General features: G+C 32.5%; 1 protein-coding gene across 1 annotated transcript in view; it reads left to right on the top strand.

The window, feature by feature from the left end:
* LOC109829420 (receptor homology region, transmembrane domain- and RING domain-containing protein 1-like) overlaps nt 6,218–16,669 on the top strand; it is a 46,178-nt gene continuing 35,726 nt past the window's right edge. The window contains exon 1 of the mRNA XM_020396546.1: nt 6,218–6,408. Coding sequence (XP_020252135.1) covers nt 6,282–6,408 — 127 coding nt within the window. The 5' untranslated portion in view covers nt 6,218–6,281. The remainder of the gene's footprint in view (nt 6,409–16,669) is intronic.

Below are 16,669 nucleotides of genomic sequence, written 5' to 3'. Positions count from 1 at the left end.
CTTGTTCCTGATGAAGGTAGCCAGCGCCATATGGCAATTATTGATGCAATTATTGAAATCCTCCATGGCTCTCGGTTGAGGGAGAGCTCCACCAATCTTGTCTTGGATAGACGTGATGGTGTTAAAAGGAAGTTGGAATTAGGAGTGGATGGATCTAAGGTGGTTCCAGAGCTCTCTCCTAAAAGTTGGACCGTGTGTTTTCCATACACAACCGATAACATGAAGGAGAGATCGTCCGAAGACACAGAGATGGTAATGCATTGAATTTCTATGTGTATGATGCTCACTTGGATGGAAGGTCTCCATAAGATTCAGATTTTTCCACCTAGATCATCATTTGTGATCCAATTGGATGGCTCATAGAAAAAGTGAAATTTTCTAATGAACTTGGAGGAAGTAATGGGCTCAATGATGATGAATAGACATGGATTGTATTTCACGATGAGTTGGCGACAATATCCAAAAGTGGCAGGGTTTGCGATCCCCATGACATTCCAAAAAATCACCTTATGGCTACTCATGAGGTGGGAGGATTAGGATCCTTTTCGGACCCTGAGTTGGACTTTGAGTGGAAGATTTGGATGTATCTTATTCCTTTTAGTGTTTTTAGGCACCTGAGGAGGAATATCATCCGTATTGTGGCCTTGGAGGGGCAGTGGTTCATGTGGAGGTTCTTCCCCTTTCGAGTCGTAAGAGGCGGATTAAGATGCATCCGCAGGGTTTAAGGCATCTTGGAAACTTGTGGTCGGGGAATTTGGTTGGGAGTCCTCGGCTATGGAGGAACCTGAATCAGAGTTATCCTGGAGTTAAAGTGAGTGCGGAGAGTTATGCTCAGGGATGAGGGAGGATCTTTCCCCGGCAAGGTTGGGTTGTGTATTAGTAGGGTTGTGTAAAAATCACCCCTTGGGGGACTTTGCCAATTAATTATGTCACGTGGCTGATTCTCAAGAGTTCATTAGACTTAGTAATTTTGAAGATACAATAAAAGTATCATGTCAAACAATGATATTAATCTGACAAATTAATATTCCATAGATCATTTTGTTCTTGATTAGTGAAAGAAAATTAACAGATAAAGAATTTTTATGCCATAAATTTTGTACTGTTTGGTATCAATAGAAAAATCACACAAGGTTCGGCTTCGTCATGTGTTATAACTTATAATAGCAAAGTAATAAAAATTTTAAAGTTTCAAACAAAAAATGAAGCTCCTAACAAAATAGGACATAAGGATTCGTTACTATGAAGATTTTCAAACAAGCGTAGCATAAATCATAGAAATGGGAAGCTCAAAGAAATTTTCTTTGCATTTGTTCGATAAAATTAAGGGAAAGTTTGAGATTTTTTCCGATAACGGTACCTTAAATTATCTGTATTCCAAAAAATCCAGAATATCATATTCGAAGAAAATCAGTCGTAATTTTTTTATTACTAGTTGAGATGCACATGCAATACACATGGTTGAATATCATGATTATTTAAATTGATAACAATAGAGTAAAAATAAAAAAAATAAAGTTTTTTTGGATTGATCATCAACCCAATAATCTCTCTCTTAAATAAAATATTATCATTATTTCATTCAACCCAGACTGTGACCACATGATCTACTATTTGTGAGTTATAAACACATTAATTTAATACAACACCTCTATTTATTAGTATCTTGAAGTCTTCAAAAGATGAGTGATCATTCAATTCATAAAAGAATTTTGCATATGAATTTACTTGCAATATGTCATTAAACTTTTAGTTGTGGTTTGACTCGTATTCACATTAACTTTTTAGTTATTGTTTCACTCATATTTATATTATATAATATTCTCATTTAATTTTATAGCTCATTTTCTGTATCATAGAAGTAAAATTGAAAGTATGAAGAATTATTTTCTTATGAAATTAGAACAGGAAGATTATAATATATTTCACTATGTGCTCTAAATATAATTTTTTTCCCTTTGATACAAGGTCCCTATCAAATCTTATCCTAAACGATGTGAATAAAAAATGCTATTATAACTCACTTGCATAGGGCAATTGTATTGTATATAGGATACATAACTCATATGGAATATCCACATTTGCTAAGTGGATTTTGTTGTTGTGAGAGCAACATGTTAGAGGCTTGTATTCAAACTTTTTGACTCTATAAAAGACACAATAATTTCGAGTGCATAGCTTATATATATGATAACAAAATATTGATTCATGAAGATTTTTTTTCCTAATAACGATATTATTACAGCGATATTACTATATATGATATTTTTAAATAAATTATAAAGTATATATATGAAAACCTCTATGCTTATAGTCAGTAGTTGTGCTCCACAAAATATGTTAACTTTACATAATAGTTTGCTATTTGTAGTATTGTTGGTAATGTCATTACCTTTCTTTTTCATCTTATTATTCACATTTTTCTTATGCAAATTCTCTTTTGTAAATCACTCAATTAGCTATATTTAGTTTTTATAATATCAGAGGTTAAAATATTCTTTTCTACTTAAAAAGTGTTGATATAATTTTTTTTTAAAATATATACACATAGTAGCAATAATATGTACTTCAGTTCAACTTAAACATTAACTTGAAGTCATTTAGAGTGAGGTCTTTTATACGCTAAAATGGTGATATAGTGATTACAGAGTCTAAAAGTCAAAGAATAAATTTCTACAAAAAAAAGTAATTTAATGTGTCAAATTAAGAAGTAATTTGTAAATTATACATTGGCAATGCATATAGCTATAAAAAATAATGTATATATCTTTATAAAAATGTCATAGTACGTGACCAACTATAATCATCCTAATTTCAGCATAATTAATTATTATTTTAGTTACTAATTTGATACGCTTAGCTATGAAATAAATCTTTAGCAAAAATAAAAATTGAGATTGTATTATGCTGTAGATAAATAAATAAATGTTATTAGAGCTCCTCTTTATATTAAATTTAAAAATAATAATTTAAATTATTAAATAATAAATATTAGCTCATGTGAGAAAGTAAAGTAATCTATGGTCTATATACGTTTATAGTCAATCAATCAGACATATTAAATTTATGATGACAACAATCAAAATTATATGGTGGATCACATTAAATATAATTTATAAAAAATAGTACATTAAATCAAAAAAATTTTAACCACTATATAGATTATCTAAAAAAATTTACATATATAAACTATATTGCCTAGGAATAGTGATGTGCGCACTTAACTATGGTCTAATAATCTTATCATCATTGTTTCTTTCAATCCAGACTAGTCTACTATTTGTGAGTTATAAACATATTAATCTAGTACAATATCTCTATTTATTAGTAGCTTGAAGTCTTCAAAAGATGGGTGACCATTCAATTTGTAAAGGATCTTATATAAAATTTTTGCATATATAAATTACACTATCTAGGAACAGTGATGTGTTGTACACTTAACTATAACCTAATAATCTTAAGAAAGACTTACTATTTAATATCATAATTAATTGAATTGTTTATGCATTACACTGAAAACACAATAAAAATTAAAAAAACTACAAAAGAAACACCCTAAAAATTTTAAAAAATTATAAAAAACACCCTAAAATTTTGTAATTTACAAATACACAAAACTATTAAACATAATATTGAAATAAAGAAATTACAAAAAATCATTAAAAAAATTTAAACTTTGGAGAGGTAATTTACAACGTGCTAAACTTTAAGGGTGTTTTTTCTATAAATTTAAAATTTAATAGGTTTTCAATCATTTATGTTCTTTTTAAAAAGGTTATGGATGATTTTGACCATGAAAGGTTTTTCTTAAATCTATACTTTTAAAGTGAGTATGATATTTTTTGTTAAATTTTAGTTTTCTAGGGGTTGTTATTAATTTCGTATATTCATTTTTGTGTCCATAGGTTAGAAATTCTCACAATATTTTTTTATAAATTATGAATTTTAGGGGCTTTTTATAAATTTTTAAACTTTTAAGCCTTTTCTATAGATTGTAAATTATTTATAGACTATTTATAATTCCAATGCTTTTAATTTACTAATAAGTTTGAAATTCTCAGTGTATTTTCTTTAAATTATAAATTATGTATGGGATATTTATAATTTCTATATTTTCAATATACTATTAGCTTAGAAATTATTAGATTTTTATAAATTTACAATTCTGAGGGTTTTATTTTGTAATTTGTAAAAAGTTTAGAGTGTTTATTACAAATTCCATAAATTTTTGGGGTTGTTTGTGTTATTTGTAGGTTTTTAGTGTGCTTATAAGTTTGAAATTTTGAAGGTGTTTTTTAATAAATTTTGAATTTTAGGGGTGTTTTTGTAAGTTTTAAAACTTACAAGATATTTTCTCCAATGTCAAAAAAACTTTTAGTTTCTAGCTAGCATATATTTTTTAGATTTCTCACTGTATTGAAATAAGTAAAATTTATAATTTTTAAGATGTTTTAATAAAATTTTAAATTTGTAGGGGTGTTTTTACAATTTAAAAAACTTGGAGGATTTGTTTTTTAGATTTCTCTATGAACTGAAATAAGTAAATGATTTGAATTATATCAAACATATTTTCTTTATCCAATAACATGTTAACTCTCATTTTAAATATGATAAATTTATTTAGTTACTAATTCAAAGAAGATAAGATAATTAGAATAGATTAGGATAACAATGTATTATTTTAAAAAGTTGAGGGTAATACTGACCTTGAAAAGATTTTTCCGAACTCGTACTTTTAAAGGAGTATGATATGATTTAACGATTTTGTGCATACGTAGTTTATTATTAGTGTAGAAGTCTTCATCTTGACTTTTATCTATGCAACAATTCTTAATTATATCATTTTTCTTAACCCACCGATCTTATCATAATCGATGATATTGACACCTTATCATACACTAACAACGAAATATTCCTTCTACTATTACATATTTCTCATATGGTGTGTGACTTTTAGTTTTCTAGTACTATTATATATTTCTCATACTCTCTGAGTCATATTTTTCTATTATCACATGTTTTTAATATTGTCTCTAATTAAGTGAAGGGAGCATTTATTAATCAAATCAAAGCAAAAAAACTATTGGAAGTACTACCTGACCCAAGAATCTCAATTATCCAACCCTTAATCCCACATTTTTTTGGTCAATGAAAATAACCCTTAACCCACATTAGATAAGATAATATTTATTTATTTATTTATGTTGCTTTTATTCCCTGTATTCTTCTCAAAGACATTTCAATTTGTAATATTTAATTCTTATATCCTATTTACCCTTCGCAAATTTCCTATATTGCATGCTAGATCCCCTACAAGTGTGTCACATATGATTATACCTAATCCTTTGAAATTTAAATGTCATAGCATTACATTGCAGTAAAAATATCAAGTTAATTATAACGTTGGTTAATTTGTATTCTCGAAGGTAATGTATATTCTTGTTATCATCTAATTACCTAGTTTTAAATTTGATTTGCATGTATCTCTTCATTATTCTCCTTTTTTCCCCTTTCTTTATTTGTTAATTTCCTTCCTTCGATATTTTTGAGTTTTTTTTTATAACCCAGCTCAGAATTAAATCCAAGACCGTGGGAGTTATATTGAAATCTTCCAAAGCGACCGGATTAACCCCAATAGGTAATATTTTTGATTTTCTAAATGAGAATTATAATGCAATATTAAACTCTACTAAATGATCAGTATAGAGTATGTTTCATGAACGAAATAAAGATAGGTTTTAAATGAATTTGGTTAAGAACAATTACAAAATATATGATAATAGTTAATTAAATGGAACATATAATTTTAAACATAATAGTACAAAAACCTATGTAGATGACTCTAATATTTTGGGGTAAAGACTTTATTATCTTCTAATTAAATACAAAAGCTCTTAATAACACCACAATTTCTTTATTTGAAAGGAATAACACCACATTTCTAGTATCTAGCAAGTAGGAAATGTTTATCGACTCATTTATCTAAATAAGTCCACTGGAGCAGTGACAATAGCAATTAGCAACATCCCATGAAATTAATGTAAAATAAAATAAGTTAGATGGACTAGAATGCAAATAGCACTTTTCAAAACCCTCACAATCCCTCTCTCTATTAAAACCCTCTCATTTCGATCCCCACATTGTTCTTGTTAATTCCAGGTTGCTTTCAATAGTGCTTAACGGCCCATTCATCGAAGGATTACTTATTCTGTTTGAATTTAATTTGCAGGTGTTCAGGGTTTTGGTAGTGAAAGTTGGAAGTCTTGGTTGCTTTTTTCAGAATGGCTTTGTTAATTAGGGTTTACGCTCTGCTGATTCATGGGTTGATGGTGGCGTTTGTCGCTGGAAACGTTGTTTTGAGGGGGGACAACATTTTTATGTCTTTTGATGACGTGGAAGCTAACTTCAGTAAGTTTTTATTTTTTTTATTATTATTTTTTTTTTTCATTTTATCAATTTTAGTTAATGGAAGTTTACTTTCATTTGCATTTGTTAATTGCCGCTAATAGCCAACGGTTACTGGCCGCGGTAATTTTGTTAGTATGTTAATAATGGGGTAAATTACACGAAGCCTCAAAAACTTTCAGTGTTTTGCAATTAAAATCCCAATAACTTTTAAAATTGCACTAAATGCCCAATAACTTTTGCATTTTGCAGAAAGCCCCTGATAAGTCCCATAAATTAGAACTGAAAAAACAACATAAAAAAGCATTTTGAAAACTATTGGGGCCGGGGTTTAGTGTACTTCACCCATAATATATTTGGGGGTGTTTTCCACAAATGTTATAGGTGTTTGGTGCGATTTATGCAATCTTATGATGTAACAGATGGCGATTATAACATTCATCCTAATTTATTTAGAGTTATTTATACTATTTTTTGAATAGTTATATTGATGGGGGACAACGAGAAAAATAGGATTTGGTCTCAACCTTGGATGAATGGCTACCAAGATGATAGGATAATAAATAGTAACCAAAGTTGCAAGCGCACAACTATCAAGTTATAGTATAAAAGATTATCAAATCCCACGAAAAAGGTGTTGTAAGAATTAATCAAAATTGATTCTTCAGTTGTGTGTGTGACAATTTGGGAGTGATGAGAGAATGTGATTGTGGAGACATAAAGATATTGGATATGACTACATGTAAATAAAAACAGAACTAGATTGAGAGCGGAGAAAGAAAGATGAAGAAAATAAAGGAAACTAAAATCAAGAAAGAAATAAGAGAAAAGTCAAGAATAAACAGAAAATTCAAGAAAATGAAATATAGAGGACTCAATTAGAGATATGAAGAATCTAGAATTGAATCAACTAGCTAATTCCACTTATAAATTATGAACTATTCTCTTCTTATCATATTTTACTTTATATTTATTAAGCGTAGACTATCAAACCACTTAAGGAAAGCATGACCTATCAAATTATCATCCAAGTAAAATTAATATTCATGAAAAGAACAACTAGATAGTAATTCTAGAATTCATAAGTATAACCTATTAAAACACTGAAGATAAGCATAGATTATCAAATTCTTCTTTTACCAATTAGTTCTCTAGTTGATTATCCTAAGCATGATCATTTTAAGCACAAGAGAATAATTCACAAATTATAAAAGAAAGCAAACTAGTTTCATACAATTATAGAATTTCTATAAGAATTAGTTCCACATCTTAGAAATAAAAACAAAGAAATAAAAACTATACTAGAGAGAATAAAATAAAGAGAATTAAAATAAAAACTAATTCCCAAGAGGGTTCTAACCTCTTAGAGAATGAAAGAAAAAGAATGAAAATAAAAACTAATTTCCGAGAGGGTTCTAACCTCTTGGAGAATGATGCAAGAAAATAAAATCTAAACTATGTAAGAAAATAAATCTATACTATGAAATACAAGAAAATAAAGTCATGAAAGTAAATCTACTCTACAAGGCATTAAAATAAATCTAAAACAAGAGGATCTAGCCCCTTGAATATCTAAAATAAGAAAAAAAATATTACAATATAATAAAAGGTAAAAGAGAAATTTTACTTTGCAAGTGGGTTCTAGCCTCTTGAAATCAAACATTAATCTTGATCTTCATCATCAAACAAAGGGAAGAAAAGAAAAATATGAAGAGGTAAATTTTTTTATTAATTGCAATAAAGTTATAATTTTTGGAAGGTCTTCTCAATTCAGAGTAACTCTCCTCACCAAATAGAGTTATTATAAAATTGTTCATACTCAAACTGCTCACCCTCTACCTCTATTTATAACCTACAACTAGCAACAACAACCGTTAGATTTTACTTGGGCTCCAAGGATTAAATCTTAACCATAAAACAAGTTTGTTACAAACCTATTAGTCGGTCAATTGATTGATCGATCATTTGACCAACCGATTAGAATTTTAAAATTCTAAAAATGCAGTTAGATCTGTATCATCGAGATAGGTGATTTTTATATATTATATATTAAATTTCGCCTTTCGGATTGAGAGATATCATCGTTTCTTTGTGGCTAATAATCTTGAACATGATTTTGGCTTGATTTCTTTTCATGTTGAATCCTTGTTATTTCGACTTCTGTTGATTGCTTGGCATGATCCCGGGCTTCAATAAAATATTAAAAATATGGAAATTAAAACATGTTTATTAGTGATATTTTTATTTGAAGAAAATAGATAATGAGGGTGTAAAGTATAATAAAAATGTGATTATCAAATATCCCCACATTTAAACTTTTGCTAGTCTTCTAACAAAGAGAGAAATTAAAAGTGAAAGAAAAAATATTAACTTACTTTTGCAAGAATCTCGGTTGTATTTAGCATATACAACAAGCCTTTAAACCCCTAGGTTACCCTAGAGGACGAGTTGTAGTCACGTAAGGGTTTACAGTTAATATACCCACAAAATTCGATTTATCTTGCCAATTGAAAGAAGTTAGTGAATAATTAATTTACTTGATGCCTTTAAACAATCTAATTGTAGCTAGTTTTTATTCAAGAAAACATTTTTATGTATAACTCCAAAGTAAATTTCTTAGAAAATTATTTCATTATAGTTATACTAAATCAAGTCTAACTTAGAAATTTAATTAAAAGTTTTAAAAAGAACATGTTAACTCTTTGTTTTAAACAATTTTCAAGTTTTTAAATCGAAATTATTTTTCAAGAACATATATACAAATATAACTATATATATATAACATTGTTAGTATTTATTTTCACTCTTTATTCCTTAGTGATTTTGTTCTACTTTATCGGGCTTTCTAAGTGACCATTTAACGAGTTTTGGGTCTATGGATCCCAACCCAATTGGGCTTAGTCATTAAGCATGGAAATATTCGTTGGTCTTAATTACTTGATCAACTTAGGTTTAGTAAGATAGAACCACCTTGAATTTCAAGAGAATTTTTATTGGTGCTCATTTTTAGTACTTTTCTTTTTGTAAAGTTAGTTTTTTCTAATATATATGTGTATATGTATATATATCTTGAAAAAAATATTTAGATCAAAAAATTATTTTCTACTTTAAGTTAAATATGCAAAAAAATATTATTTTAATTACAAGTCTAAATTAGACTTTAATGAAGTATACCACTTTGAAACTTATTTCTTAATAAATGTATTTAGAGTTATCATAAAAGGTAAACTTGAGTCTAAAACTAACTAAGACTTAGAAATTTTAATGTTTATCAAATATATCAATTATGCATTCACTCGATCAAAATGGCAATTTAATTTTTACTTTCTTTTTTCCAATGCTAACTAAAAACTAAGAAAAACAAAAGGAAAAATAAAGAAATAAAGAAAAATAAAAGAAAAAACTAAAAGAAAAGAAAAAAGTAACTGATTCCCAAATACCTCCATATCTAAATTTTGCAATGCCCTCATTACAAGCTCTATAATACACTAAATAAAGTAGATAAGAAATGAAGCACTTACATTTGTTCAGTCGACCTAAAACATTAATGGATTGATAAAAATCTTCAATTACCTTTGGTATGAGGAGGATGAAGTTAAATTTTTCTTCTCTTTTTTTTCATCAATTTTTCCAGAATTGTTTTCATATATTTTTTAATTTTTTCATATGTTTTTTCTCATATTTTTTCTTCTTTTCTTTTTCTACTTTTTTTAAAGATTAAGAAACTCTCAAATGAGAAAAGAATAAATTCTTTTTATTATTTTTATTATTATGAGACAAAAAATAAAATGTAGAATAAAGGATTAAACATAAAAAGCTCATACTCTACATTAAATCCTATCTTATTACTGAAAATTCTTCCTCGGATTTTAAAGAAATCTAGAAAGATATACTCAAAAATGTGCTTAAACTCTTAAACTCCGTAGTTTTCAGTAATTTATGTAGCAATTGAAGATAGGTATCAATGGTGTTATGCATTTTAAATTTCTGATCCTTAAATTTAAGCTTAGGTTCCTTATTAATGAAAGTCTGTCCTAGCACAATCAGTTCTTCTTTAAAAAATTTCTTAAACCCAAATTCATGGTTGATATATGAAAATTTAAACTCTTAGGTATTATGGTCTTCACATATTTTAAACTCTTGGGTTTTGTGTTTTGGGGGTTCAGAGATATGTGGCTTTGCTTTTGGGATTTTTGGGAGTGTTGAAAAAGTCTTGGGGGGGGGGGGGGAGTGTTGAAAAAGTCTTGGGGGGGGGGGGTGGAATACTTGTAAGGATATTGGGGACTAGAAGCAATTTCCCCTATTTAAAATGGATGGTGTAAATTTAAAGTTGATTTTCTTTTTAAATTTAGAAGTTGATCGATGGTGGAGATTAATGCACACATGGCAAAAAATTTACAAAGGAAAAGCCGATGTGTTACGTTGTGGACGGATTAGATGATATGACACGTGTTAAAAAAATTAAAGAGGGAGGAGGATGAGGTGGCATCCTCTGATGAGTTTTTAGCTTTTTTGATTTTTTTAATGTATACCCTAGTAAAATATATCCTGGAAGCAAATTAATATTAAATCAAAATTCCAGTATTGAAATAAATTTTAGCCATATTTTTCCATTTGTTTCTTCATCCATCCTTTTGTGATTTTCCAAAAGAAATTCATCATACATCATTATATGTTCCATAATATTGTATACTCAAACATATGATTAAATTGTTGTGCACAGCGAAACTCGAAAGCCAAATAGTGCACGACAAGACAACAAGAAAGATCGCAACCAAACAAAAGCATAAATCACAAATCACAACAAGACAACGAATTTACGTGGTTCGGCATGTTGCCTACGTCCACGGGGCAAGGAGGGGGGAGTTCTTACTATTAGAGATGAAGAGATATACAAATAGGGTTACAAAATCACTCAAAACCCTAAAACAAAGCTATCTAAAGCTCTCACAATTCTCCCACAAAAGGATGCACAATACTCTCTCAAGAGTCTGTTCAAATCGTCCTTGCTTAACCCTAATTAATCAGGTTTAGGGTTATATATCAATACAAAATAAAACGGGTCAGAAAACAAAAATCCAGGCCCAGACCCGAGTCGCGGTCGACTGTACTTGACTCCGCAGTCGACCAAACAGAATGACAAAAACTAGGAAAAATGATTACAGCGTCCGCGGTCGACCGAACATAAATCCGAAAATGCCCTGTAGTGTGCACGTTTGTCGGTCGACCGCAGCTGATCTCGCAGTCGACCGTCAAGTTGCCTGATAGTTTCCTGCTTTTTTCCCGAGTTATTCTTCGTAGTGTTTGTCACTTCTATAAATCTCCACCTCAGTGAAGTTTCTCCCAAAACTGAGCCAACACCAAAATATCTAAATGCCCCACTTGTTGTGTCCAGTATGAAGTGAAATCAACCCACGACAATGGACTCAATCCACAACAAGTCGGGAATCCAAACGAGAGCTCAAACAATCTGCCCCCATCAAAATCAATAAATCTAACCCGGTTGCATCAAAAAAGACTGTCTACGTATCCTCTTGCCTAAGGAATCAAACCGAACGTAGTTCACCCAAATGGCCTCCAAAGGCCCTCAACTTTAAAGAATGTTCAATAGATTCAAACAATGACCAAATTTCATACCTGAAACAACTTTGGTCAATATATCCGTAGGGTTGTCCTTCATGTGGATCTTCTCTAATATGACGTCTCCATCATCCAAAACATTATGAACAAAGTAGAATCTGACATTAATATGCTTCGTGCGTGCATGGTAAACCTGGTTTTTTTACCAAATAGATAGCTGACATGCTATCATAATATACCCGAATGGTCTCCTGTGTAATCCCCAAGTCCTCTAACAATCCATGCAATCACAAAGCCTCCTTAACAGCTTTAGTCACTGCCATATACTCCACCCTTATAGTAGAGAGAGTCACTGTAGACTGAAGTGTACATCTCTAATATACTGGTTCTCCTGCCAATGTAAATACATATCCTGAAGTAGACCGACGCTTGTCAAGATCCCTCGTATAATCTGAATCCACATAGTCAATACAATCCTATCCATTCTTCTTATTCTTCTAAAAATCAAACCAACATCCATGATGCCTTTAATAAACCGTAGAATCCACTTCACGGCCTCCCAATAACCCTTCCCGGGGTCGTGCATGTACCTCGATACCATGCTCATGGCATATGACAAATTTGATCTCGTACACACCATCGTATACATCAAGCTACTCATCGTACTGGTATATGAAACCTTCAACATGTAATCTCTATCCTCAACTAAAACTGGTGACATATTAGTTGAAAACTTAAAGTGGGGAGCCAATGGAGTACTCACAGCCTTTACTTTACCATCAAAGCTAAATTTCTTCAATATCTTTTGCAAGTAACTCCTCTATGTAAGCTTCAATCTCCCATTCACCCTGTCTCTCTCGATCTCCATACCCAATATCTTCTTAGCTTCTCTAAGATCCTTCATCTCAAACTCGGATGACAGCTCCTTTTTTAACTTTCTAATAGCCGACAAATTCCTGGAAGCAATAAGCATATCATCAACATATAACAACAAATAAATGTACTCACCATCCTGTAGCTTGTGCATGTAAACACATGGGTCATATGGGATCCTCGTGTATCTATGACCAATCATGAAGCTGTCGAATCTGTTATACCACTATCGTGGTGATTGCTTCAAACCATAAAGGGACTTCTTCAGCTTGCACACCAAATCTTCCTTTTCTGCAGCTTTGAATCCCAAGAGTTGTGTCATGTAGATCTTCTCATCTAAATCTTCATGTAGAAAGGCTATCTTAACATCTATCTGGACCAAATCCAAATCCAGTTGTGCTACCTATACTAATAATATCCAAATCGACGAATGCTTCACAACGGGTTAAAATACCTCGTTATAATCAATACCCTAAAGCTTTGCATATCCCTTGGCAACCAATCTGGCTTTGTACCTAATGTCCCCAATAGAAGATCCATCTTTCTTCGCATATAACCACTTGTAACTAATAGCTTTCTTTCCCTTAGGTAGTTTTGCAAGTTCACAAGTGTCGTTCTTCTGAAAAGACCGTATCTCCTCCTCCTTAGTTTCCCTCCACTTAATCGAATCAGCGCTAGATTCTGCCTCCCTGAATGTAGAAGGAACCATATCATCAATGACCTCCATTGATAAAACATATGCAACCATGACATTATTATATCTAGTTAGCCGACGAATCACCCTTCTAGGTCTATTTGCTGCAATGGACTCCTGAACATGACCCTGCTCCTGAGTCTCACCAACCATTGTATCCTCTATATACCCGACTATCATCTCATTTCCTCCCAGTATCACCTCTGTAGGAGCCTCAATGGATACAATGCTATCTGGAGTGGGTGGAATCACATCATCCTCTACCTGCTGCGATATCTCACTACTCTGGTCGTCCTCCACCTGCTGAGAAACTTGAGGTCTCATCATGTACGCCTCATCAAATGTGACATCTATTCTAATGACTATCTTATTGTCATGTGGTCCCATAACTTGAAGCCTTTAACACCTTCTCTAAATTCCAGAAAGATTACTTTCTTCGCCCTAGGATTCAATTTTCCATCATTGACATAATAATAAGCAGGGCACCCGAATATCTGAAGCGACTCATAGTCACTAGCCACCAAACCAGACCAGTGCTCTATAGGAGTCTTAACCTGTATCACAGTGCACGACAACCTATTGACGAGATGGCTCACATAAACTAACGCATTGACCCAAAAGGATCTAGGCAATCCACTCTATGTCATCATACATCGTACATTCTCCAGCAAGGTACGGTTTAATCTCTCAGCCATCCCGTTCTATTGCGGTGTCCCTCGAACTGTGAAGTGTCGCGTAATGCCGTGATCCCAACAAAACTATAGAAATGGATCACTCTTATACTCTCCATCATTATCTGAACGAAGAGTCTTCACCTTTCTACATGTCTGTAGCTCTACTTTCTTCTTCCACTCCATAAAAATATCCAGGACCTCATGTTTATGCTTCATTGTATACACCCAATTTCTTCTGAAATAGTCATTAATGAAATGACAAAATAGTTAGCCCCACCAAGTGATGTGTGCTTGGAAGGGCTCTAAACATATGTGTGAATATAATCCAATATACCTTGGGTATTGTGAATAGCGGTGTCGAACTTCACTCTAGTCTTCTTCCCAAGTACACGATACTCACACAACTCCATATTGTAGGTTTTTGTACCTTTCAATAGCCCCTGTTTCGCCAATGTCTGTAGGGACTTATCACCAGTGTGTCCTAAACGCATATGCCATAAGATGGTAATATCCTCCTCTGTAGTGATAGAAGCTGTCAGACCTCCTGTAACTGTCTTATCCTTTAAGTAATATATGTTATTTTCCCTAACACCTCACATCACCACCATAGAACCCTTCGTGACCTTCACAGTAGCATCCTCTAAGGTCATCCGGTAACCTACTACCTCCAAAGTACCAAGAGAAATGATGTTCTTCGTCAACTGCGATACGAACATCACTTCTTTCAACTTCCTAACCACTCCGTCATGCATCTTGATCTGGACAGAACCAATACCACCAATAGGTATACGTGATCATTACCCATAAGCACATCATCCCTTTTTTCCAGCTCCTCAAAGCTAGAGAACCAATCCCTCCAAGGACAAATGTGATATGTGGCTCCCGAATCTAATATTCACTCCGTAGAGTCAGCATAGCAAATCGATGGTAGTATAGGGCACGAATAGCCTGAAGAATCTGAATCTGAATGTTCGTCAACAGCTTTTGTAACATTCACTTCTGAAGTTTGTACGGTTTTTCCCTTGTCCTTCTCGGCTTTGTCTTTCAACTTTGGACAGTCGATTTTCCAATACCCCTCTTTTTTACAAAAATGACATTGATTTCTACTAACACTCTTATAGCTATCTCTATTCTTCGATTTTGAGCGGTTGACTTGGCGGCGGTTTGGACTATGGTCTCGAACTGCTAATGCATTTCCCGATGCCTTCTCGGAGGGTTCGCCATCACTCTTCCTCAACTCATAGTTCACCAATGCTGAGGTTACCTCCTTATAGCTAACAATAGTTCTTCCATTAATCATAGTGAGAACAAACGTACCATAATCATCCTCCGACAACGAACACAAAAGTAGCATGACCTTATCTTCATTCTCAACCATGATGTCCACATTGGCCATATCTGAAAGTAACTTCGTGAAGTTATTTACATGCTCCCTAATGGAAACTATATTCTTCAACTTGAACTGGTAAAACCTTTTTTTCAAGTGAAGCCGATTCTCAATGCTCTTCGTAAGATATTTCCCATTGAGCGTTTCTCACAATCTCTTTGCCGACGTATCATTCATCACATTATAAATAAGATCTAGCGTCAAGCATGACTGAATAACTCCACAAGCCCTACTGTTCATCTTCTTCCAAACATTATCCTCCATGTCTTCAGGTTTCTCTTGTAACTCAAGAGTCTCCTTCAAATTCTATGCATCCAACGCATCCATCACCTGGCACCTCCACAAACCGAAATTAATCTTGCCATCAAACTTTGGAACATCAATCTTAGTGTTATTGATGCTCAGGACTCTATATTGCCTTCGTAAGAGACGATCCCGATGTGCTTGCTTCTCCCATGTTGTAGATCTAACTCTCCAAGTAAGAATCCTTCAGTGAATCCTTTGAACAAGCCCCAAGTCAAATCCGAAGCTCTGATACCACTTGTTGTGCGCAGTGGAGCTCAAAAGGCAAATAGTGCACAGCAAGACAACGAGAAAGATCACAACCAAACACAAGCACAAATCACAAATTACAACAAGACAATGAATTTACGTGGTTCGGCAAGTTGCCTACGTCCATGGGGCAAGGAGGGAGGAGTTCTTACCATTAAAAATGAAGAGAAATACAAACAGGGTTACAAAATCACTCAAAATCCTAAAACAAAGGTCTCTAAACCTCTCACAATTCTCATACAAAAGGATGCACAATATTCTCTTACGAGTCTGCTCAAATTGTCCTTACTTAACACTAATTAATCAGGTTTAGGGTTATATATCAACACAAAACTAAACGGATCAGAAAACAAAAACCCAGGCCCAGACACGAGTCACGGTCGACCGCACTTGACTCCGCGGTCGACCGGACAGAATGAAAAAACTGGGAAAATCAATTACAGGGTCCGCAATCGACCGCGCTAGACGCGCGCTGCGGTCGACCGGACAGAAATCCGAAAATAC

This window comes from Asparagus officinalis, chromosome 2, assembly GCF_001876935.1.
Source record: "Asparagus officinalis chromosome 2, Aspof.V1, whole genome shotgun sequence".
In the NCBI taxonomy this organism is placed as follows: domain Eukaryota; kingdom Viridiplantae; phylum Streptophyta; class Magnoliopsida; order Asparagales; family Asparagaceae; genus Asparagus; species Asparagus officinalis.
The sequence above is the reverse complement of the archived record's forward strand: the minus strand, read 5'-3'. Positions and strand labels throughout refer to the sequence as shown.